General features: G+C 40.7%; 1 protein-coding gene across 1 annotated transcript in view; it reads left to right on the top strand.

The window, feature by feature from the left end:
- Nucleotides 1-477: 477 nt before the first annotated feature.
- The window catches only part of LOC144506523 (uncharacterized), a 40041-nt gene continuing 16783 nt past the window's right edge, over nt 478-23735 (top strand). Inside the window, exons 1-4 of the mRNA XM_078232762.1 lie at nt 478-1175; nt 10286-10356; nt 13295-13520; nt 15680-18417. Coding sequence (XP_078088888.1) covers nt 764-1175; nt 10286-10356; nt 13295-13520; nt 15680-18417 — 3447 coding nt within the window. The 5' untranslated portion in view covers nt 478-763. The remainder of the gene's footprint in view (nt 1176-10285; nt 10357-13294; nt 13521-15679; nt 18418-23735) is intronic.

Below are 23735 nucleotides of genomic sequence, written 5' to 3'. Positions count from 1 at the left end.
TTTATTTGGTAGCAAAAGCCAGCAGTGCTAACCACTGTTCCATCGTGCTTAATATGAGGTGGTTCCATTCAACCAAAGAAATGATCAAAATGGATAGAACTAATCCACCTCAAAAGTTTTTTTACATGTGATGGATAAAGAAGGAAAAACATATATATACATACATGAACATGCAGTTTGGGGGTAGAGGAGTGGTGGGTGGTTAAGAAGAAAGATCTAAAGAACTGAGTTTGCAGCATGGACAATACATAGAGGGCTCAAGACCACTTGACTGAGTGGCTGGCGCGTGGCATCTTACACCTCAGAGCCACCAGGACGGAGTGCCGGGACAACCGACCCTGATAGTGGAGTGACGCTCGTCACTCGGCCCCGCCCCCTGTCTCCTCCCGCCGACCAATAGAGACGCGCGAACGCCTGGGACGACCCAATGGGCTGCGAGGAACGACGCGATTGGCCGGCCGCCCATCAAGCTAGGATGAGTCCGAGGTTATATAAAGGGGTCGGCGGGGCGGGCGAGAGAGGCAGCTCCAAGAGTTTTTTTCTCTCTCACTCTGAGGCCCGAGTTGTCTCCGCGGCTTTTGGCCAGTGAGGGAGGTATTGAGTAAATTAATCATTTAAAAAGAAAGAGAGAGAGAGAGAGGGAGCAAGTGACCGGCGACATTATTAATTCTGAGGGGAAAAAAAATTTGAGAGAAAAAAAATAAAGGCACCAAAGAAGAATCAACTAATTAATTTATTAAATAGAAGCGAAGGGGCCTGGAAAATGGCCGGCGACAGCGGCACGTACGAGGTGGTGACCAGCCGGTATTTAAAGGACAGGGATGAGCCGCCTTTCCCCGGCTCGGAGAGAGGAGGAGGCGGAGGGGAGCAGGGGAAGGGCGGCGAGGAGGAGGATGAGGAGGAGGAGGAGGAACATTCTGGAAGGAGACTGGCCCCCGCCGCCAGCGCCGCTGCCTCCTGCTGGGCGGCCTCCGGCTACGAGCTGATCGACGGCACCCTGTACCGCAAGCGGCTGGAGCGAGGGGCCACCAGTTACACCGAGGTGCTGCCGGCCGCCGCCGAGGAGCAGCGGCGGGATGTCATCGCCGCCTTCCACCGGCAGCCGGCCGCCGGGCACCGCCACTGCACCATGGAGGAGACGTACAAAAACGTCTCCGAGAACTACTGGTGGGAAGGTGGGTCACTCGCCTGACTCCAGTTTCCAGAAGTTTATTTTGTCTGTTTTATATCCCCCCCCCCCCCCAAAAGCTGGAGTGCAAAGTCAACATCTTCACCAATATTTTCACCTCCCTTGGAGAAAAGCAAACCTCAGAGAGGCTGGTTGGTTACTGACGGAAATATCTGTGCTTCAGTGTGATTTTCTTCTTCCTCCTCCACATCCTTATTTTATCTTGAAACAAAACCCTCCAAGCTGGAGTGCAAAGTCTTCACCAATATTTCCACCTCCCTTGGAGAAAAGCAAACTCAAAAGAGGCTGGTTGGTTACTGCTGGATGGATCTGCGCTTAAATGTTATTACCTTCCTCCCCTCATCCCTTTTTTAAAATCTTGAAACAACCCCCTCCCCATAGAATGCAAAGTCAAAATCTTCGCCAATATTTCCACCTGCTTTAAAGAAAAGAGAACCTCAGAGAGGCTGGTTGGTTACTGCTTTAATGCGATTTTCTTCCTCCACTCGCGCTTATTTTACCTTGAAACAGTTCCCCCTCCCCCCAAGTTGAAATGCGAAGTCAAAGTCTTCGCCAATATTTCCACCTCCCTTGGAGAAATGAGAGGCTGGTTAGTTACTGGTGGAAGTATCTCTGCTTTAACGTGACTCTTCTCTTCTCCCCCCCCCCCCTCCCTTTTTTAAATCCTAAAACAAAACCCCCATGCTGAATGCAAAGTTAAAATCTTCACCAATATTTCTTTCGGGCAACTTTTCTTCCAAGAAGATCTTGACTCTTCCCTCTTGCTTGCTAGGTCTGATGTTTTGTCATGTGACTGGGTTTTTTTTTGGTTTAGGTTCAAAACTTGAAGCAGGGGGAAAACCCATGAAATGTTTTGAGTCCAACTTATGGAATTGGTTTGATGCTTTAAATGCTGCTTGGAGTCATGGCAACACCCAGATTTTCTGTCTCTGCCTTCCCATCTATTTTTCAGTGAAGGAATTTTTTTAAAACTCCCCAAGTTGGGTGTGAACAAATATTGTCTTATAGTTAAATTTTGTCTGCGTAAACTTTAGAATGACCAATTTTCTGGACCTTCACTTTAAGTTCCATCTGCATTGTTAAACCACTAACTCCTGATTTTTTTCACCCTCGAGTTTCCCTAAAAGTTTTTGAGACCCAGAGAATGAGGGGCCAGGAAGAATCCCGTGCAGTTGGCATTGGTGCTATTGAACTGACCGCTAGAGTTTCAGGAGGAGAGATTTGAGCTGAGGTTGTTTCCTGTCCCAGCTTGTTTGTGGGAAACTAGGCACTTCTGAAGGTCTAGTAAGATAGAGAACTCAATGGAGGGGTGGGGAGGAGGTGGTGGGGAGGAGGGATAGAGTGTGTGGAATTATAAGAATGGTGAGAGGATGCCAACAAGCTGGAAAACAAAGTTCCTAAATTCAGTGATGGGAGGAAATTTAGATTGTTTTGCAGTTTTGAGAGTCAAGCTTCCTGTGGTATGAAGGAAGTGATGTAGCTAGAGTTTGTGTGGACAATCTGGGTTCATGGTGTCATGTTTGTTTGGAAATCTGATCCATCTCCTGTCCAAATAATACTTTTCATAATTCTAATTGAATGTTTCGTAACCCTTGGTAATGACTTAACGTTGTACGTAATTTCAGTTCCTCTTTCTATGCAGTTGGCTCTTTGTTTAGAAAAGAAAGTGTACTTGCAAAATATTTAAAAAGTCCGTAGTTCTAGTACCTACTTCAGTATTTTCCATCACTTGTGGGCTCTACTGTTTGGGTAGCTCATTAAGAGCCTCTAGTGGCAGGAAACCATTATTGCAGTATGATAGCAAAAGCTAGTTTCTTATAAAATTTCAAATTAATTGAGAATGAATTTCCAGGCTCTGATTTGTTGCCCAAGGAGTTTGTGACCAGAAATGTGCCGTGGAATGGGCAGTACCACTTGAGTTGATCCACGATTGCATGTGAACTGCATTCTTCAAATGTTTTGATTACCAACTTTTCTTTCCACTAAATAGCTTGATCTGCAATACTGAATTTAGAAAGTGTTGAATGTATACCATCCCATTTCACGTGAAGAATTTGAATGGACTTGGATTTGATCAATTGATGTGTCTTCCAAGTTTGAGTCACCACTGAGAGTGAGTTGACAGGAGTGGTTCATGTGGAGAAATTGACCTTATTTTAGGACTTGCAGCAAAGCTTTGGAACTTAATTCCAAGATCGTATTAGGGTGAGGATTTATTGCTGATCATTTGAGATACCATATATTTCACTTGGGGAAATAAAGCAAATCTTCAGGAAAATAACAAGTATGCAACAAATACTACATTACACTTGGAGCGTTTTAATTGGTGACAGTCAAAGATCTTTAAATTGGAGAATGCAGGGATAGCTTCAGGAAAATGAATTAAAAACAATCTGGGTAGGTGAGCTGAAAAGTGGTAAATGGCATTTAATAGAACAAAGAACAGTACTATACAGGAGCAGGCTCTTTGGCCCACCAAGTCTATGCTGACACAGATGCCTCTCTAATATTTTCTTGTCTCTACATGGTCAATATCTCTCTCTCCCCTGTCCATTCATGTATCTATCCAGATGCCTCTTGAACGTTGTTATAGAATCTGCTTCCACCACCACCTCCAGCAGCGCATTCCAGGCACTCACCACCCTCTGTGTGAAAAACTTGCCCCTTGCATCTCTTTTAAACTTTCCTCCTCTCGCTTTCAACCTATGTCCCTGAGTAATTGACCCTTCAACCTTGGGAAAAAGACTCTGACTATCCATTCTATCCAGCCCTGTCAAAACTGTAATGAGACTCTGAAACTAATAAAACAATGGTAGTAAAATCTAGATAGCTATATAGGGTACAGGACATAATGCGGGATTTAGAGATTCTAGTTGATAACATAACTGAACACTGCTATTGCATATGATAGCAACAAAATCTAACTGGATGTTTGGATTTATAGGCAGAGGGATTGAGCACAACATCCTGGAGGTGTTGATTAATCTGTACAAGGAGCTCGTATGACCGTACTTGGAATAATGTATAGCGTTCTGGCCAGCGTCAGGATAATCTGATATTGCAAACAGCATAAAAGAAGACACTCAAAAATAAAATCTAATGTGAGACATGGATCTCTGAGGAAAGGTTAGAGTCTGAGGTTCGTTCGTTTGGAGAAATAGAGACCTTGGGAGATTTTTTACTAATTTAAGAATGTTGAACATATTTACCAAAATGTTTTTGGATTGCTTAACACTCCAAAAGCAAAGGACAGTGTAGATCAGCATAGAAAAGCTTAGAATTAGTTAATTTATGCAGAAAGTGGACAAGGGGAGTGGACTATTTTTGGGAGGAGAAAGATGATATAGAAGCATAAAGAATTGGGATGCAATAAGGAGTAGCTTGCACTTCCTATGTTCTTATGAACAGTAAAGATCAAGTAACTTTGACCAAAGCTTCTCTACAGAAATATCTTGCTTATCCATGAATGACCGCTGTGCGTTGACCACACTTGAAGGTGATTTCTTGGATAAGGACATTTGTTAATGGAGAAGAGGACCATTTCTATATAAAGAGAGGGATCTCATAAAATAAATAATAACAGAAGGACGTGAGACAAGTTATAATCAATTCTAAGGAATGAAAAAGACAAAATTTCAAGCTGAGTTGTCCTGAAGTTCTGACTGCCTCATTATGGCAAACCTATTGAGTCCCACAGAAGATGACTATAGAATTGAGGTCAGGAATTGTGGGAAACAGCATCACAATCTTGGGTTGACGTATGGAAAGAATGAAACAACCATTGCAAATAACGTTGAGAGGTTCTATTTAAATACTGTGGTTGAAGAGCAGGTCAGAGGCTGGGAATTCTGCTGAGAATAACTCATCTTCTGACTCCTGTCCACTTCTATCCACTTCTACAAGGTGCAAGTTTCCATTTGCCTCAATGAATACAATACCACACTAAAGAAACTTGATGACAAAGCAGTGGCTTGATCATTACTCCATCACTTTAAACGTTTTCTCCCTCCACCACTGACCAGCACACTGTGTAACATCTATAAGATGCGCTGCAGCAACTAGTTGGGCTCCTTCAACATCACTTTCCAAACCTATGACCTCTGCCATCAAGAAGGAACACGGGCAGAAGATGTGGAACGCTACCACCTGAATGTTCCACTCCAAGTTGTACATGATCCCAACTTGGAACTATGTCACTGTCCCTTCGCTGGGTAAACATCCTTGAATATCTCACTGTGTGCATCTACACTTCATGGACTGCAACAGGTCAAGAAAGTGACTCATCACCTTATTGAGGACAGTTTGGGATGGACAACAAATGCTGGCCTTTCCAGCAGCAATCCAATCCCACGAAAATATCTGGAGACTATCTTTATGTTTTTGAAACATGATGTTTGGCAGCTCAATGATGGCTGCTGAAATCCCAAAGTCATGGCTTAACAAAATTTCATAAGTTCGTGCATATTTCATTTCCAAGCACAATTCAATTTTAACAACGTTAAAGGAAGTTATAGGAATTCATACAAACATGATATGGCGGATTTTGTGAATATATAATTAGCGTTGCAGGTTTTTTTAGTTGCACCTTTCGCTCTCAATCAGTCGAGGGGCAGTTTATTCTGTTTTGATCAGACCTTCTCTTTGGCAAAAGCATATTATGGAATTATATTTTTGTTCCTGAAATCCTTACTCCTGGAATCTTTTGTCATAGTAATAAGCTGGAAATCTGGAACATGCAACAACTGTTGAAAAATGAAGTCTGCCCAAAGAGATAGGTTTACTATATTGTGATGGCTGTAGATTGAGTTTTCTTTTTAGCGTTCATTCATCAACTTGCAGGTGTTGAGGAAGGGATGAACTATTGTATGATTCAGAAGTTCCAAGTGTTTCATATGAAATAATGTCATCTTTTAACCACATTCTTGGGGGGGAAAAAAGGCTTAAAAAGCTTGCTATTAAGATTGCCTCCTAAAGGATTGGCTGATTAGGGGAAATATTCTTTATCCAGTAGCTTTGAAGATCAAATTAATAATCTTTCTGTGTAAGAAATTGTTGCCATTGTAGACCAGGATAAAGCTAATGCTCAGATTCAACATGTATATATGACACATGCTAACATACAATGGATCTGTTTTGCAAAGTGGAATTTCCGAGGTCACTTATGCATTGGAATTTTAAGATGAATGGTTAAATTGATCTTATGGGTTCTTACAGTTACCAAAATGTGGAAATATTTTATAGGTCTGTTGAAGTGGAAACTTTCCTGCTTCTTGACTGTGATAGAAAAACTCAACAAAGTTCGTTCCGACAAAACAACTAGTATTTATTTACGAAAGACTGCATGCAGTTTTGGCTGACAACTTGAGTTCAGAGAGCAGTTGGTACAACTTGCTAATTCCTCCTCAAGTCCACAATTACACAAAGAATCAGTTCAGTATTTATACATAATCATTATCAGTCTGCGTGACCAGAGCATATTCAGGAATTCGATTAGTAATAGAATCATAACCAATGTCATTACTTGCTGACCACCTAGAACTCTTTGTCTCATCATTCATACCCTTATCTTGTCCTTTGATGGAACAGAAAAAGGTCGGTGACTCCTTATTCCCTGACCTTATCTTGTCTTATTCATACAGCCCTAGGTTTATGAGGATCTTATCAGGCCTTCCCGAGGTCAGGCATAGCTTGACCTTCTCAGGTCTTATTCATGTCTTAAGTAATGCGGAGTCAGCCTTATTAAGTCTTACAGGGGTCTGGCATTTTGAAATAGCTTGGGTCAGCCGTTCTTATATTCTACCAAATAGTTGACCAATTTTTCCATCATGCTATTCCTTAGTTCGTACAACTTCACATTCACTCCTTTTGTCATATCATGACAACTAATTAAATAGGTATATCCATGACCCGATTAAAAATGCATTTACACAAGCAACCAAGCAATCCTATCCCCAGTAGTAGTAGTAACATGAAGGCCTTAAAGATCCAATTGAATGATCCGCGACCCAGCCACCCTAACCAACCCGGTGGGTCATAATCATGAAATTCACGGCCAATCTTTTGAATTTGATCAGCCTGTCTCTTAATATGGTCGGCCAGGTTGGTGATATTTTCAGAGGCATCTGGGATATAAGTACAGCATTCCTGACCTACAATGGCGCATGTTCCTCCCTGCGAGGCTAACAGATAATTCAAAGCCAGTCGATTTTGTAATGCCACAGTCCGGACAGCCACCAGCTCAGCTGAGACCTCGGCCAGTGCCTGTCCAGTTGCCCTGGCTTCCGCCATTGTTACGTTTGCCAGTTGCTCCAATGCTGAGGCCATAAGAATCAGTTCGTTGGCTGCTCTGCCCGTTCCATAAAGTGGAAAGGCCATCATAAAGAACCATTCGGTTCCGCTAATGGTCCTTTTGGCTCGTGAGGGGTGATGCTGAAGGGAGGGTAGGCGGTGCATGTAGGGTACGATAACAGGATCCTATCCAATTGGTAGGAAGCCACAAGTATGCTTTAGTGCCACATATGAAATATGTTCCATTATAGGCCGTGAAATCATCAGCCAATGTCATCCAAGGTATTGGGGAAGTATGTGCCTATGAGCTATTAGAGGTTATATTCCATACCCTGGACCAATCAAGAATACACATTCCCTTGGTGGATAGGTTTGCTACTGGTCCTCGCCACTCATGTAAGGTAACATCTACTTTGCCCCATCAACTTTCCTTTCCCTGATTTACTAAAACATAGGGAACCTCGCACATCATTCGAGGGGACGGTAAGGGAGGGTGGAAGCAAGGCATGATTATAAGCAGGCTGGTACCAAGCCGAAAACCTCGTCATTTCATAGCCAGCCAATTCCAGTTCTATCATGTCTCCCTCGAACCCTGTTTGGTTTTGACGTAGAATCCACTCAACTGTCTCTCCTATCTGGAATGGGAGGGATTGGAGAGGTATTCCTTCCCTAGAATGGACGGGGATGTGGGTACAAACCCAACACTTGCTTACATTCAATTTTTCAGCATAAATATATGACATATATAAATAGGTATTGGCATGCAGTCCCCGGGTAGTTCGCTTTTTCACTACCAAGTGGCCATTAAGGCCAAATAGTCCAGAACGTCCAAAAAATACAATGAAGATCTTCATCTTGTGTTTGTATCTGGGTTGGAGACAATCTTCTTGCAGTTGGATAGATGTATCCAACTTGGATGTCCTTCAAGCTTGACGGAAGTCGGTGTGGTCAGTAGTACTTGAAAAGGTCCGCTCCAGCGTTGTCCTAGCTTCTTTCTATCCCAGTTCTTCACCAATACGTAGTCTCCGGGTTCGATCACTGGATATCGAGGGGCGGCTGTCACTGGGAGGTGTGCCTGTTTCACCTGAGTGGAGAAACTTCAGAGAAAGCGTTAATTGCTTCAAATAATTCTGCATCTGTTCCCCCATCACATGGAGGTCTACTCCCTCCAGGGGTTTTTCATGGGCATCCCAGGGACTCCTCATTGGCCGACCGTAGACTATCTCTGCAGCTGACAGCCCGGTCCGCGAATGTGGAGTCACCTGCATGTGAAACCGTGCCAAGGGCAATACCTTTAGCCAATTTAATCCAGTTTCTTCAGTCAATTTAGATAATTTTTCTTTCAAAGTCCCGTTGGCTCTTTCCACAATTCCTGCTGCCTGCGGGTGATACGCGCAGTGCAGTTGTTGTTTAATTACGAGTGCTTCGCACAATTTGGTATTGATCCGAGACACAAAATGTGGTCCATTATCTGAGCTCACCATTTTGGGTACCCCAAAACGGGGAATAACTTCTGTCAACAATAACTTCACCACTGTATGTGCAGTACAATTCGTGGTGGGGAAGGCTTTAATCCATTTACTAAACACATCGATTATTACTAAACAATATTTATAGCAATTTACTTTTGGTAATTCAATAAAATCAAGCTGTATACAGGCAAAAGGACCATCTGGCAAGGGAGTGGTTCTGGGAGGGCATTTAATGCCTTTACCCTTATTATTTCTCATGCAAATGAGGCATCGATCCAGCCGCGTTTGCGCTGCTGTAATGTGAATGTGTTGGTAATGTATTTGGGAAAATCAGAAAGGGAAATACCCAGGTTTATAGCAAGTTGATCCAGAATGTGCATCATTGTAATGCAGATTATGGTGTAAACAGCATATTTTTAAATGAACAAATGTGAGAAAGGAACACTGAAATATTATGATTTTTTTGGGAGTTCTTTGCATAACTGAAACCTTGAGGTTAAAGTCATTGTGATAATGTAGATAAATGTGTAAGGTTTGGAATAGCAATTGAGCCTTTAGCACAGATTTATATGATGTGAAGAATAATTTCAAGAAATAAACTTTGGAGAATCAAACAAAACATTGTATTTTACAAAAAAAAATCAAAGATGCCAAAAATATGAGAGCTGGAAAACTAGGAATACTGTAAAATAAATGGAAAGTTTGACAATATGCTGTCTGATTTTACCTTCAAATAAAACTCATTGTCAATACCAAGAATAATTTTATATAAATACATAAAAAATAATACATAATGGAACACTGAAAATCCATAGCACCAATCCACTCACCAATACTTTTTAGTCTTCTAAAGTATGAAATTGACAATGCATGGGACTAAGCTGTTTAACTGTTTGATTGTAAATTTCTTGAGTTTATTTTAGTTATTTGGCAGTACTGAACTTGAACTAAATTTAAGAATATTGGCATCCCTAGTGGGAAGATTATATTAACCAAAAATACAAGCTCACCAGAACTTGCATGATCTGTAGACTGAACTGGCACACTGTCTAGAACAGTGGAAGAACATGGCGTAGGTTCGCTGTGGGCTTGGAGGGCTGAAAGGCCTGTTCCTGTGCTGTAATTTTCTTTGTTCTTTGTTCAGAAGTTCTAGAAAATTGTCATGCAAGTTTCCCTGTAATACCATCAGAAACTGCATGCAGTTTATATGGATGTTTACAACAAGACCCAAAAGAAGTGGTGTAGCAGCAAATGTAACTTGATGCAACTTGCTGTAGTGTAAATTGTTTAACAGTGTGTATATATCTCTTCATGCAGCTTTATTAATCTATTTCAGGAATGTTTCCGGACATCAGAGACTACGTCCAGGGATGCAATCAGTGTAAAGATGGGAGAGATAATCCTCTGGTAAGTGTTGTGAAAATAAGCAAATCGTATTAGATTTATGTGAGTTATTGTTGAAGAACTGGAAAAGATAATGCAGTATGATCATGGAACTTTGTTTTGCTTCACCAATCATAAATAATTTCCATGTGGTTAGATTTAGAGGCTGGTTAGTCCATCATGTCTACCTTGGTGTTAGATCTCAATTTGCAGCTAGATGTTTTAATCCAATTTCTCTGCCCTTTTATTTTCAAATATTTATCCAATACTGTTTTAAATGAAGCTATAACATTTGCTGCAATTACCACTTGTGGTGAAGCAACCCAGCTTGCGTTTATATAGTGCCTTTTAATGTAGTAAAATGTTCCAAGGTACCTCATGACTGTTGTCAAGTAAAATTTGATATAGAACCCCACACGGAGATATTAGGGTAGATGACCAAAGGGTTGGTCAGAGAGGTAACTTTTAAAGAAAGTGAGAAACCAGTGAGAGATGGAGGTTTAAGTGCAGCATTTCAGAGCCGAGGACCCACGTAATTGAAAACACGACCACCAGTGATGGAGTGATCAATATCAGGAATGCACAACAAGGTCAGAACTGATGGAGTGTAGAGTAATTAAAAGTTATTGAGCTAGAGAATATTCGAGATAAATGTGGGGGGAAACCATGGAAGGATTTGATAACCAGGATAAGAATTTTAAACAAAACAGAAAATGCTGGAAATTCTCAGCAGGTCTGACGGCACCTGTGGAGAGAGAACAGAGCTAATGTTTCAAGTCTGGATGACTTTTCGTCAGAGCTAAGAATTTTAAAGTTGAAGTATTAGTGGAATCCACCAATACATATATTTTATGTCCCACCCTATCAAATATATTCCAAAGATTCATGTGTACAACAGGCACCACACTGTTTATACACTGTTCTTCAAATTTTAACTAAATTAGTTCAGCAAAAATTGTCATTTGAGTACATATCTATCTTATTAATTTTGTTTTGCACCAATTTAGCCAAGGTAAAAGAATAACACCTGTAATTTCATGATCTATTCTTTAGATCTTTGAAGAGAGGTATAACATTATCACCCTCCTGACTTGCAGTACAATTCCAGTTTCCAAAGATTATTTGGACATTCATGATTAATGCTGGCTCCCTAATATCTTTCAGTAGTCTGGGATGTATGTTATTTTCCTGGTGATTGCAGGAAATGGCAATTAGATGAATTGCTCATTTGGAAAACTAGTGTAGACATAATAGGCTGAATGGCCTTGTCCTGCACTGTACCACTTCTAGGATTTTTTGCTCCCATTAACTTCTATAGTTTCTTTAGACTATTTACATATGTTAATAGAAGTTACATCCTCAGATAATTATAAAACTTCCTTTGTGAAAACTGAGATGATTTTATTTATTAAACATTTCTGCTACTTCCTCATTCATGTACAAGGCATCAGTTCAGGAACTCGAGCACATGTCAGATGTGGGAAAGGATTGAAGGTTCAAGTCCCACTTCAGAGACTTAAGCACTTAATGGAGACTGACACTTAGTGCATTACTAAGTAAGAGCTGCACTTGCAGAGGTTTTTAACTTTTGGATGAGACATTAAAACCACAGTCTACATTCTTGAGTGGATGTAAAATAACCCAAAACACTACTCAAAAAAATACTGGGATATTTTTCTCTTGTGCCAATATTTGCCCCTCAACTAATATGACTAAATCAGATGATCCAATTATTACAATTACAGTACTGTTAGGACCTTGGCTGTGTGCAAATTGACTGCCATATTCCCTAACTATAACATTGACGGCAGTACAAAAGTTCTGAATTGGCTGTAAAGCTAAAGTGTGTTGAAATGAAGCCCTATATAAAATGCAGAATTTTTTCTTTTTTTCTAAGTATTCCCACCCATTCTTTGACTTATTTACTTATTTGCATAAAAGTTGTCAAAGATTTTTAGAAAAGCAACTATTGAGGGCACAGCCACCAATGCTGGAGTGACTAAAATTGGGGATACTCAAGGCCAGAATTGGAGGAGCACAGAGGTCTTGAACGATTGCAGGGCTATTAGAGATTGTTTGAAAACAAGAATGTGAATTTTAAAATCATGATGTTGCTAGACCAGGAGCCAGTGTAAGACGGTGAACAAGAGTGATGAATGAATGAGACTTGTGTTATAAATCACCAGAATTCTGTAGTGCTTACTTAGTCTATACTAGAGAATTTTTAAAAAAGGGTAATAGTGTAGGACTCCATTATTGGGGGCAGATTTGCACTTTGAATGTCAAAATTAAGTCTAAAATCAATTCAGAGGATCATAGAATCTCAGTAACATGTTAATTTTTATTAGAGTTCATGTAAACTGAAGAACATAATGGGTGTTCAATTGGACAAAAGGCTGATCAATAACATTTCTACGGCACTGCTATAGAATTGTTTACTTGACAAGCATTGCTTTTTCTTGGGGTTATGGCAGTTGCATTGATGATGCAAACAGTGATTTTCTTTTGGTATTTAGAGACCAGTGAATATTAAAATTCAAAAATAGTATATCATAAATTTCACCCAATGTAGATCATTTATACTGGGTAGCAATATAGAGTCTGTTCCATTTGCCATTTTGATGGATTAACATGCTTCACCACAAAATAGCGAGGTTAGATTGTGGTTGTGACTTTTCACTTGTATTTGAGGCTTCGTGGGAAGGCTGCAAGCAGAGATTTGATGATTTCTCAGGCGATTGGAACAAAGGGAAAATCTGTGGAAAAGTCAGTCAAAACCATTATTGCGTAGTAGTGTTAGACAAGTTGGAGCACCAGTGCAGGGGCTGACAATGCATTATCTGCTCCCGTGACTGGGGAATTGTATTTTTGGAATTGGGAAAAGGAAGATGAAATTAGAAGTCGCTCAGAATAGGAGAAAAAATGTTGCGAACAGTTAAATTTATGTACTTTTTTTTGGCAGATTTCAGAAGAAAAGCATATAACTCGTGAATTGCCTACGCACTGCACCAAAGTGCTTGAGAGATTGAACAGTCAACGCTCTAAAGGCCTTTTTTGTGATGTAACTTTGATAGTGGAGAAAACATCCTATCCAGCTCATCGTGCTGTGTTAGCAGCTGTTAGTGAATACTTCCAGGATCTGTTTTCAGAGAAAGGATCTACTTCTAATAAAATTGTGGATTTGAAAGGTGAAGAACTTTGAAATAATTATTTGAGCTTGTTTTATTTCTAGTGTCAGCTTAACCAAGTAAACTAATGAGTTTGAAGATCATGGATTCAAGTTCATGCTGTGAAGTTGAGCATGTAATCTATGCCGACACTTCGGTACAAAGCTTGATGGGATGTTGCACTGTCAGAGGTGCATTCTTTCAAATGAGACTTGGTTTAAAGTCTCTTTCTGCCATCAAGTGGATGTAAAAATTGCATTTCACCATTTGGAGAAGAGCAGGGTATTCCTCCAGTATTCTGTTTAACAATTATTCTTCAATTATCACTTCTAATAATAAAACCAATCGTTTATTTCATTGCCTTTTGTGAGACCTTGCTGCAATTGGCTGTTATACTCATGATAAAACAGTGGCTATGTTTTAAAAGTAGCAATTATTTTGCTGTGAAGCATCCTGAGGACATGGAAGGCACTATATAAATGCAAGTTCGTTCTTTCTGGTACTTGTGCATTGCAGTGAGGTTAGGGTATACTGTGCCAACTGATCAAAGTATAATTGTTGTTGTACAGCTATAGACTTTTGAGGTTTGAGTTTTTTCTCATCTTGGTTATAAAGGGTGGTTATTTGTGCTGTTTTCCAGAAGTCCGAACCTTGGTATGGTTCATGCTAGCCTTATACTTGTCAGTTTGACCATTGAAGGTCACCTCAGTCAAATACCAATAATTCAACTAATAAGTCTAATTGGAAATTCATGAGAGATATCTTTACTTAAGCGGTTAGAAACTCGGTTCTACAAATAGTGTTTGAGGCAAATAACACACTTCCATTTAGAGGAAGCTGGATAAACATAGGGAGAAAGAAATAGAACATTAAGATTAACTAGGTTAGTAGGAGACTCATGTGAAGCAGAAACACTGGATAGACCTGTAGTTGAATGGTCTGTTTCTGTGCTGTAAAATATTGTGTGATTATACAATTCAATTTGTCCATCTGTTTCTTTTTTTATTGGTGTGTTTGAATTTCATGGGCCGGAAAAGTGCTGTTCTGAGTGCTGCTGCCTCATTGGTGGATGAAACCTGGATTAGAACACTGATTTAGTGGCATCAGCAACTTGATAAAAATGCAAATTAACAAAAAACTAAATTTGATTCATTTTTGTGACCTCAAGGCACCATGATGTTGTGCACCTTTGTGGCTTTTCGTTATTAGCTAAACTTTGTTCTTTTAGTTTGTTTAGAATGCTTTATACTGGAAGACCCTTTGGATTTGTATTTTTTCTACAGTTGCTAAATTAGGACAGTTAATGGGTTTCAGAAGCTTTAGACTAAACAAAACTGTACAATAAACTTTGTTTGAAAAATATGTTTTATGTCCAGTGCCTTGAAATCCTTTTTTTGGTGACTGAAACATTGCCATACAAAATTTATATTAATGAGATATTTAGTATTCTCAATTTCTAACACAGAAAATATCATGCTTTTATTCTCTATACTGAATTGAGTGCTTTATGGTTTAACAACTATTAAATCGCAACTCTCAGCTGTTTTCATTGTTTAAACTAATTTCATTTGGCTTTGCATGTTATGTTAGTATTGGGTATTTTAATGTTTAAGTTTATGTATGCAATGAAAATTAACAAAGAACAGCAATTCTCTCCAGATGCAAGAACAAAGTTAAGGAAATGGAAATCAAACTGCGCGTTGCAATCATTGGATGGGATAAGTTGTTACCTTTGATTTGACAGAACACCTGCAATGCACTGGAAACATAGATGAAAGCAAAAGCTTGAAGTTTTAAAAATAAGCTAAGTAACAAAATGAGGGAGAATAAGTACCATTTTTGCAGCAACAAATAACTGTCCAGGAAACCTTTGAACTGCATTGTAGGGGTGTTCCTGAAACCACTGTGAGCTAGCCTGTATATGTTTGCATGTTTGTCACATTATTGAATGAAGTTGAACTTAAAATGGTGCCATCAGAACATTTTGGGCTATTTATAGGTTTCAAAGGTGAAAGGTGTTTCTTTGCCATTTTTGACCTCCGTTAATAAAAATTCAAACCTCTGATATGGAAAATGATGCTTGTAGAAGCATCATTTGACAGTGTCATTGAGTTCACTGTTCTAATGCCATAAATTGCTGGAACAATTTTGTTTAAATGTTTTTATTCTTTGCTTTCTAGGTTTCAGCAGCAAGAGTTTCCTTCCACTGTTGGAATTTTCCTACACATCATCATTGTCCCTCAAACCAGATTATTTTGCTGAGACATCTGCTTTAGCCAGGCACCTGCGGATTTGGGAAGTGGTTGAGATGTGTGCAGCATTGTATGAATTGCATGGAACAGGGAGCAGTAAAGCACATAAGGATGAAGGTAGCAAAGAAGAAAAAAAGGAATTTCCTTCATTTGAAGTTTTTATTGATCGATCTTTGACTGGACCTAGACAACACGTTTCAGATATTTGCTACAAGTTTGGTCAGTTGGAAGATGGTACGACACAACAGAAACTGGATGTTTTTACTGCAAGGTCGCATTCAGCAATGAGTCAAGGAGAAACAAAAGTCTCAGATTTTACTATTAAGCTTCAAGGAATGCAGCCAGGACTTTTCAAAGACAAAGGGATACCAGTGCGTTCTGAAACTTCCTTTGATAGCCTTGGAGCGGAGACATTGGAAAGTCCAAGTAGACGTTTTAAATTATTAGGCTTTTATGATAAAACTCCATCTAAAATCTTAAAGGTTAAATCTCTCTCCCCACAGAGATGTTCACCCGCAAATAAGGCATTGAGTAACATTCCTAATTCTTTAGACCTGAAATTTGCTGGCATGTCAAGAAATGCTAGTCTTCAAAGAAAATGCAGCTTTGAGAAAACTCCTATAAAGTCTAAATCACATACAAGAGTGTCAAAGCATTTGGATCATAACATTGTAAGCACTCAGGACAACTCTGGTTGTAAAGTAGTGAGCACATTTCTCCGATCACCTGTTAGACAAATGACCACTGAAGAAGAACTTTACTCTCCTAACACAACCGAGAAATACAAACTGCTTAGTGTTTTAGGGTTGCAGAGAAAAACTTCTGTTACTGATGGTGAAGAACAGGCTGGTTGGAAACAAAAAAGGAGACTTCGACAGCCTAAAATAAAAAATTATTCGCTGCTTACTGGAGCAAAGAAAAGGAAAATAGACATTGCAAAAACTCAATTGCGAGAAGACCAGGTTAAAACAAAAACACTTGCCAATTGCTTTGTTGTGATTGAAAAAATGCTGCCACCAGTACAGAAACCAAAAGGAGACAATCAAAAATTAAACACAAGGTTTCTTGCACTAAACAAACCTGAACCTTTAAGTCATAAAAATAATGTGTCTCAGGGTAATACCAAAAAGAAAACCAATTGCATTCCACCTAAAAAACAAATAAATAACCCTAAAGCTAAAACTAAAAGGCAACTCCGTTGCCTAGACAAGAAAATCCAACAAGGAAATAAATGCCCTAAAGGTAGTAGCAGAAGAAATGGTCCTTTAGCAAAAAAATCACCGTGCAAAACAAATCCCAGTATTTCCACTAAGGTTTCAAAGAACGGCAACAAGTTGTCCGCCATTTCTGCAGAGCAAAAAGCAGTGTTATCAAAATCTCAGGCAAGTGACAGCAAGGACACAGAAGGGAGTTCATTCGCTCAAAAAAGCAGAAGATGTGCCACTTATAAATGTGTAAAAAATTCTTCCTTGCTAGAAAGCCCAACACCTAAGGTGTCACCTTGCCTGACACATCATGGGCGCAGACGAAAGACCAGACAGTTGTGTGTTGCTACTATGAATTGTAGAAAGTGTAAGTTAATGAACTTGTCCCCTACTGTGTCAAGATGTCAAAAGAATGCTGCTCTGAGAAGATGCGTGTCTAAAAGAACACTACAAAGGCATTTTAAATCATTAGATCAGATTCCAAAATCAATTGAGCCATTTTCTGATAATACTTGTATGACTGTGTCATCTAAAAGTAAAGTGAGACAAGTTCCAGATGTGAATCCTTCAAGTCAGTTGCCTACAAAAACGGGGTTAGATAATGTTAGAAAGTTTGAAAAGAAAAATCTAGTTCCAAATCTTCACCAAAACGCTGGAAGTGAGCAGAAGGCAATAACTCAACTAGATAGGAAGCCAATAGGAAATGACCAGCCTGTTTCATCACACTTGAGGTCTAAACAAGAGACAAAGAATCAAGAACAGTTAAAAACAGTTTCAGAGGGTCCAGTGAAGCAGACTAATACCTGCAGAAGTGAAACTCGGCAAACTGTGAAAACAAGAAAAGTGAAAAACACAGGGTGCCGATCTTTAGATGCTATAAACCAAAATTCAAGTACTTTTCTGCGCAGCAGTCAAGCTGATGGAAGTATTCCTGTGCTGGGTAAAAGAAAACGCATACCTACACAGAAACTGATTGAAGCTGGATTTTCCTTTGGATTTTTTATGCCCCGTCAGCGTAAGGGAAGAACTGACAAGCTACGCAACCAAGCTAATCGTAAACAATTTGATCCGCCTCCAAGTCGCACATTAGAGGACAACCGAGCAGTTAAAGCAAAGGTGGATGTGAAAGGAAATTCTAAAGTAACCACTTCTGTCAAACGGGCACCGGTCAATGGAAGACGGAATTGGTACACAAAGTCATCGCGCTCAAAAATTTCAGAAAGGATGAAACAAAGTGCAGCAACAAAAATAAAGAAAATAAAACCTGTTGGCTTGTTTGGAAAGAAGCTAATAAATTTGAACGTTAAGAGTACACTGGGGAGAAAAAGGGCAAGATGTCACGATGCTCATGTTAACACTATAAAGAAAGATAAACAACTGTCTACCTCGCAGAAGGCAATAAAGTTGCAAAGAGTAGCCAGTGCTAGTTCGAAGCTCATAGGTTCCAAGGACCTACCAAAGGTATGCTTCCTTTGTTATAGAAAATTAAGGACCGTGTTTTCATCTAAAGAGTTGGATGACACAATAAGCCATGAAGTGAAAATTGAGTGCTTGAATATATTTATACCCAAGCTGATGGGGAACATAGTTAATTGAAGGCTTTATAAATAGAGATGGAGAGTTCAAAAGCCAAATCAATTTTGCTAAATCTTTATAAAACACTGATTAGAGCTCAGCTGAATATTGTGTCTAATTCTGGGTGCCACACTTTAGGGAGGATGTTAGGGCTTTGATAACAGTGCGGAGGAGATTTAGCAGAATAATACCAAAGTTAACGGACTTCATGAAGATGCATGAAGAGAAGCTGCGTTCGTTCTCTGAGCAGAGAAGGTAATAAGGGGAAATGTAATAGGGGTGTTCAAAATCATGAAGGATTTCAATAGAATAAAATGGCAAAAATCATTTCCATTGGCTGAAGAAATGGTAAGCAGAGGGTATAGATGTAAGGCAGTTGAAAAATAGCCAGAGGTGAGATGAGTATTTTCATAATGAAGCAAGCCAGGACCTGAAATGCAGGGCCTGACAAGAGTAGTAGAAGCAGTTTCAAGAATAACCTTTGAAGGTAGAATATCGTAAATATTTGGGGAGAAATCAGAACTTGACAGTGCAAAGGAGGGGATCAATTGGATAATTCCTTCAAAGACCAAGCATGGTGGGTTGAATGGCCATGTGAGTTGTGGGATTCTATGTTTTTATGTTTACTTTAAAGTAGTGATCCAGAAGGTTAAGTACTGAAAAGGCTAAATGTAGAATAAATCTTGGCTCAGTGGTACTGCCACTTTGAATCAACACAAAACTGTTCTTTTAAGTTTTAAATAAAGTCCTGTGTCTTTTAGCAGTCTGGATGGGCAGACCACAGCTGGGCTTCACAGTGTGAGGGATATAGTTACGGTGCAATCTAAAGTAATGTTCAGCTAATGCTTTAGATCTTGGAACTTTGTAAACTTATTGTAGTTTACTAGTCTTATGATGTGGATGTTCTGCCACTCTCCCCAAGTAAGAACAAGGGTAATGGGGGTTTGTGAGGGAACTCCTGTTTGAAATTGGAGTTTTTTGAGGATGCGCCTCGCAGAATAGATAAGGAGGGACCAGTGGATGTGGCATATTTAGATTTTCAGAAAGCTTTTGATAAAATCTGGCACAAGAGGTTAATAAACAAAATTAGAACACATGGGTATACTGGCAGGGATCAAGAACTTCTTTCTATTCTGTATGGCAGGGCAAGGTTTACAATTGGGGGAGAGGTAATTATGATGCGATTAGGCAAGAATTAGGGGGCATAAGATGAGAACAGAAACTGTCAGCGAAAGGCACTAATAAAAAGTGGAACTTTTTCAAGGAACAAATACTTGATGTCCTTGATAGGTATGTCCCTGTCAGGCAGGGAGGAAATGGCCGAGTGTGGTTCACGAAAGAGGTGGAATGTCTTGTGAAAAGGAAGAGGGAAAGCTTATGTAGGGATGAGGAAACAAGGTTCAGATGGCTCGATTGAGGGTTACAACTTAGCAAGGAACGAGCTGAAAAAGGGGCTTAGGAGAGCTAGGAGGGGACATGAGAAGTCCTTGGCGGGTCGGATCAAGGAAAACCCCAAGGCTTTTTACTCTTATGTGAGGAATAAAAGAATGACCAGGGTGAGGTTAGGGCCGGTCAAGGACAGTAGTGGGAACTTGTGTATGGAGTCAGTAGAGATAGGCGAGGTGATGAATGAATACTTTTCTTCAGTGATCACCAAGGAGAGGGGCCATGTTTTTGAGGAAGAGAAGGTGTTACAGGCTAATAGGCTGGAGGAAATAGATGTTCGGAGGGAGGATGTCCTGGCAGTTTTGAATAAACTGAAGGTCGATAAGTCCCCTGGGCCTGATGAAATGTATCCTAGGATTCTTTGGGAGGCAAGGGATGAGATTGCAGAGCCTTTGGCTTTGATCTTTGGGTCCTCGGGGATGGTGCCAGAGGACTGGAGAGTGGCGAATGTTGTTCCTCTGTTTAAGAAAGGGAATAGAAATGACCCTGGTAATTATAGACCGGTTAGTCTTAGTTCGGTGGTTGGTAAATTGATGGAAAAGGTCCTTAGAGATGGGATTTACGACCATTTAGAAAAATGCGGATTAATCCGGGAGAGTCAGCACGGATTCGTGAAGGGCAAGTCGTGTCTCACAAATTTGATTGAATTTTTTGAGGAGGTAACTAAGTGTGTTGATGAAGGTAGGGCAGTTGATGTCATATACATGGATTTTAGTAAGGCGTTTGATAAGGTCCCCCATGGTTGGCTTATGATGAAAGTAAGGAGGTGTGGGATAGAGGGAAAGTTGGCCGATTGGATAGGTAACTGGCTGTCTGATCGAAGACAGAGGGTGGTGGTGGATGGAAAATTTTCGGACTGGAGGCAGGTTGCTAGCGGAGTGCCACAGGGATCAGTGCTTGGTCCTCTGCTCTTTGTGATTTTTATTAATGACCTAGAGGAGGGGGCTGAAGGGTGGATCAGTAAATTTGCTGATGACACTAAGATTGGTGGAGTAGTGGATGAGGTGGAGGGCTGTTGTAGGCTGCAAAGAGACATAGATAGGATGCAAAGCTGGGCTGAAAAATGGCAAATGGAGTTTAACCCTGATAAATGTGAGGTGATTCATTTTGGTAGGACTAATTTAAATGTGGATTACAGGGTCAAAGGTAGGGTTCTGAGACTGTGGGGGAGCAGAGAGATCTTGGGGTCCATATCCACAGATCTCTAAAGGTTGCCACTCAAGTGGATAGAGCTGTGAAGAAGGCCTATAGTGTGTTAGCTTTTATTAACAGGGGGTTGGAGTTTGAGAGCTGTGGGGTTATGCTGCAACTGTACAGGTGGTGAGACCACATTTGGAATATTGTGTGCAGTTTTGGTCACCTCACTATAAGAAGGATGTGGAAGCGCTGGAAAGAGTGCAGAGGAGATTTACCAGGATGCTGCCTGGTTTGGAGGGTAGGTCTTATGAGGAAAGGTTGAGGGAGCTAGGGCTGTTCTCTCTGGAGTGGAGGAGGTTGAGGGGAGACTTAATAGAGGTTTATAAAATGATGAAGGGGATAGAGTGAACGTTCAAAGACTATTTCCTCGGGTGGATGGAGCTATTACAAGGGGGCATAACTATAAGGTTCATGGTGGGAGATATAGGAAGGATATCAGAGGTAGGTTCTTTACGCAGAGAGTGGTTGGGGTGTGGAATGGACTGCCTGCAGTGATAGTGGAGTCAGACACTTTAGGAACATTTAAGCGGTTATTGGATAGGCACATGGAGCACACCAGGATGATAGGGAGTGGGATAGCTTGATCTTGGTTTCAGATAAAGCTCGGCACAACATCGTGGGCCGAAGGGCCTGTTCTGTGCTGTACTGTTCTATTATTCAGGCATCGCTGGCTGGGCCAGCATTTATTACCCACCTAATTACCCTTGAACTGAGTGCATTTCAGAGGGCATTTTAAGAGTCAACCACATTGCTGTGGGTCCAGAGTCACTCGTTGGTCAGACCAGGTACAGACAGAAGATTTCCTCACTCAAAGGGCATTAGTGAACCAGATAGGTTTTTCTGACAATCAACAATGGTTTCATGGTCATCAGTAGACTTTTAATTCCAGATTTCTTTTTACTGAATTCAAATTTCAGCATCTGCATGATGGGATTCGAACTCTGCTCCCCAGAGCATTACCTTTGGTCTCTGGGTTATATAAACCTTGGATAGGCTGCATTTGGAGTATTGCATATAGTTCTGGCCATCATCACTGTCAGAAGAAGGTGGAAACTTTGGAGAAAGTGCAAAGAATGTTCACCAGGATGTTGCCTGGTCTTGAGGGCATTGGCTATGAGGAGGGGTTGACAGAGGCTGAGGGGAATCATAGAAACCCTACAGTACAGAAAGAGGCCATTCGGCCCATCGAGTCTGCACCGACCACAATCCCACCCAGGCCCTACCCCCATATCCCTACATATTTTACCCGCTAATCTCTCTAATCTACGCATCTCAGGACACTAAGGGGCAATTTTTAGCATAGCCAATCAACCTAACCCGCACATCTTTGGACTGTGGGAGGAAACTGGAGCACCCGGAGGAAACCCACGCAGACATGAGGAGAATGTGCAAACTCCACACAGACAGTGACCCAAGCCGGGAATCGAACCCAGGTCCCTGGAGCTGTGAAGCAGCAGTGCTAACCACTGTGCTACTGTGCCGCCCTGAGGGAGACTTGATGGAGGTCTACAAAATTGAGGTATAGACAGCGTGGATAGTCAGAGGCTTTTCCCCATGGTGGAAGTGTCAATTACAAGGGGGCACAGGTTCAAGTGAGAGGGGGAAAGTTCAAGGGGGATATTTTTCAGGCAGTGTGGGTGTTTGGAATGCACTACCAAAGGAGGTGGTGGAAGTAGGCGCATTAGCAACATTTAAGAGGCATCTGGATGGGTACATGAATAGGGAGAGAATAGAGGGATATGGACCGTGGAAGGGCAGAAGGTTTTTTAATACAGGCATTATGATTGGCACAGGCTTGGAAGGGTGAAGGGCCTGTTCCTGTGCTGTGCTGTACTTTGTTCTTTGTCTCTGGATTGGTGGTCCAGTGTCAATAATACTACACCATTGCCGCCCCTATAAATGGAGAGAAAACAGATTTGGAATAAATGTGCATTTTCAGGTTGTGCGGTCACACGACGCCAGGTTATAGTCCAACAGGTTTATTTGAAATCACAAGCTTTTGGAGCGCTTTGTCACCTGACGAAGGAGCAGCGCTCTGAAAACTTGTGATTTCAAATAAACTTGTTGGACTATAACCTGGTGTCGTGTGACCTCATCTTGTCCACCCCAGTCCAACGCTGGCATCTCCACATCATTTTCAGGTAGACAGGCTGTTGAGCAGTTGGGTATGACCAGGATAAGTTTGGACCCCAGCTATTCACAATCTATATCAATGATTTGGATTTGTGGATTAAATATAATATTTCCAAGTTTGCAGATGGCACAAAGCTGCATGGAAGTGAGAGTTGTGAGAAGGGTGCAAATATGTTTCAGTGGGATTTGGAGAGGTTAAGTGAGTGGGCAAAAATTTGGCAAATATAATATGGAGAAATATGAGATTATCTGCTTTGGTGAGACGCTGGAAGTGGTGAACTTCAAAGGGAGTTGGGTGCCCTTGTTCATGAGTCACTGAAAGCTAATATGCAAGTATAGCAAGCAATTAGGAAGGCAAATGGTATGTTGGCCTTTATTACAAGAGGATTTCACTGAAATAATATAGAGCCCTGGTGTGACCACACTTA

Source organism: Mustelus asterias, chromosome 17 (assembly GCF_964213995.1).
Source record: "Mustelus asterias chromosome 17, sMusAst1.hap1.1, whole genome shotgun sequence".
Lineage (NCBI taxonomy): Eukaryota > Metazoa > Chordata > Chondrichthyes > Carcharhiniformes > Triakidae > Mustelus > Mustelus asterias.
This window is presented reverse-complemented; position numbering and strand designations above follow the sequence as displayed.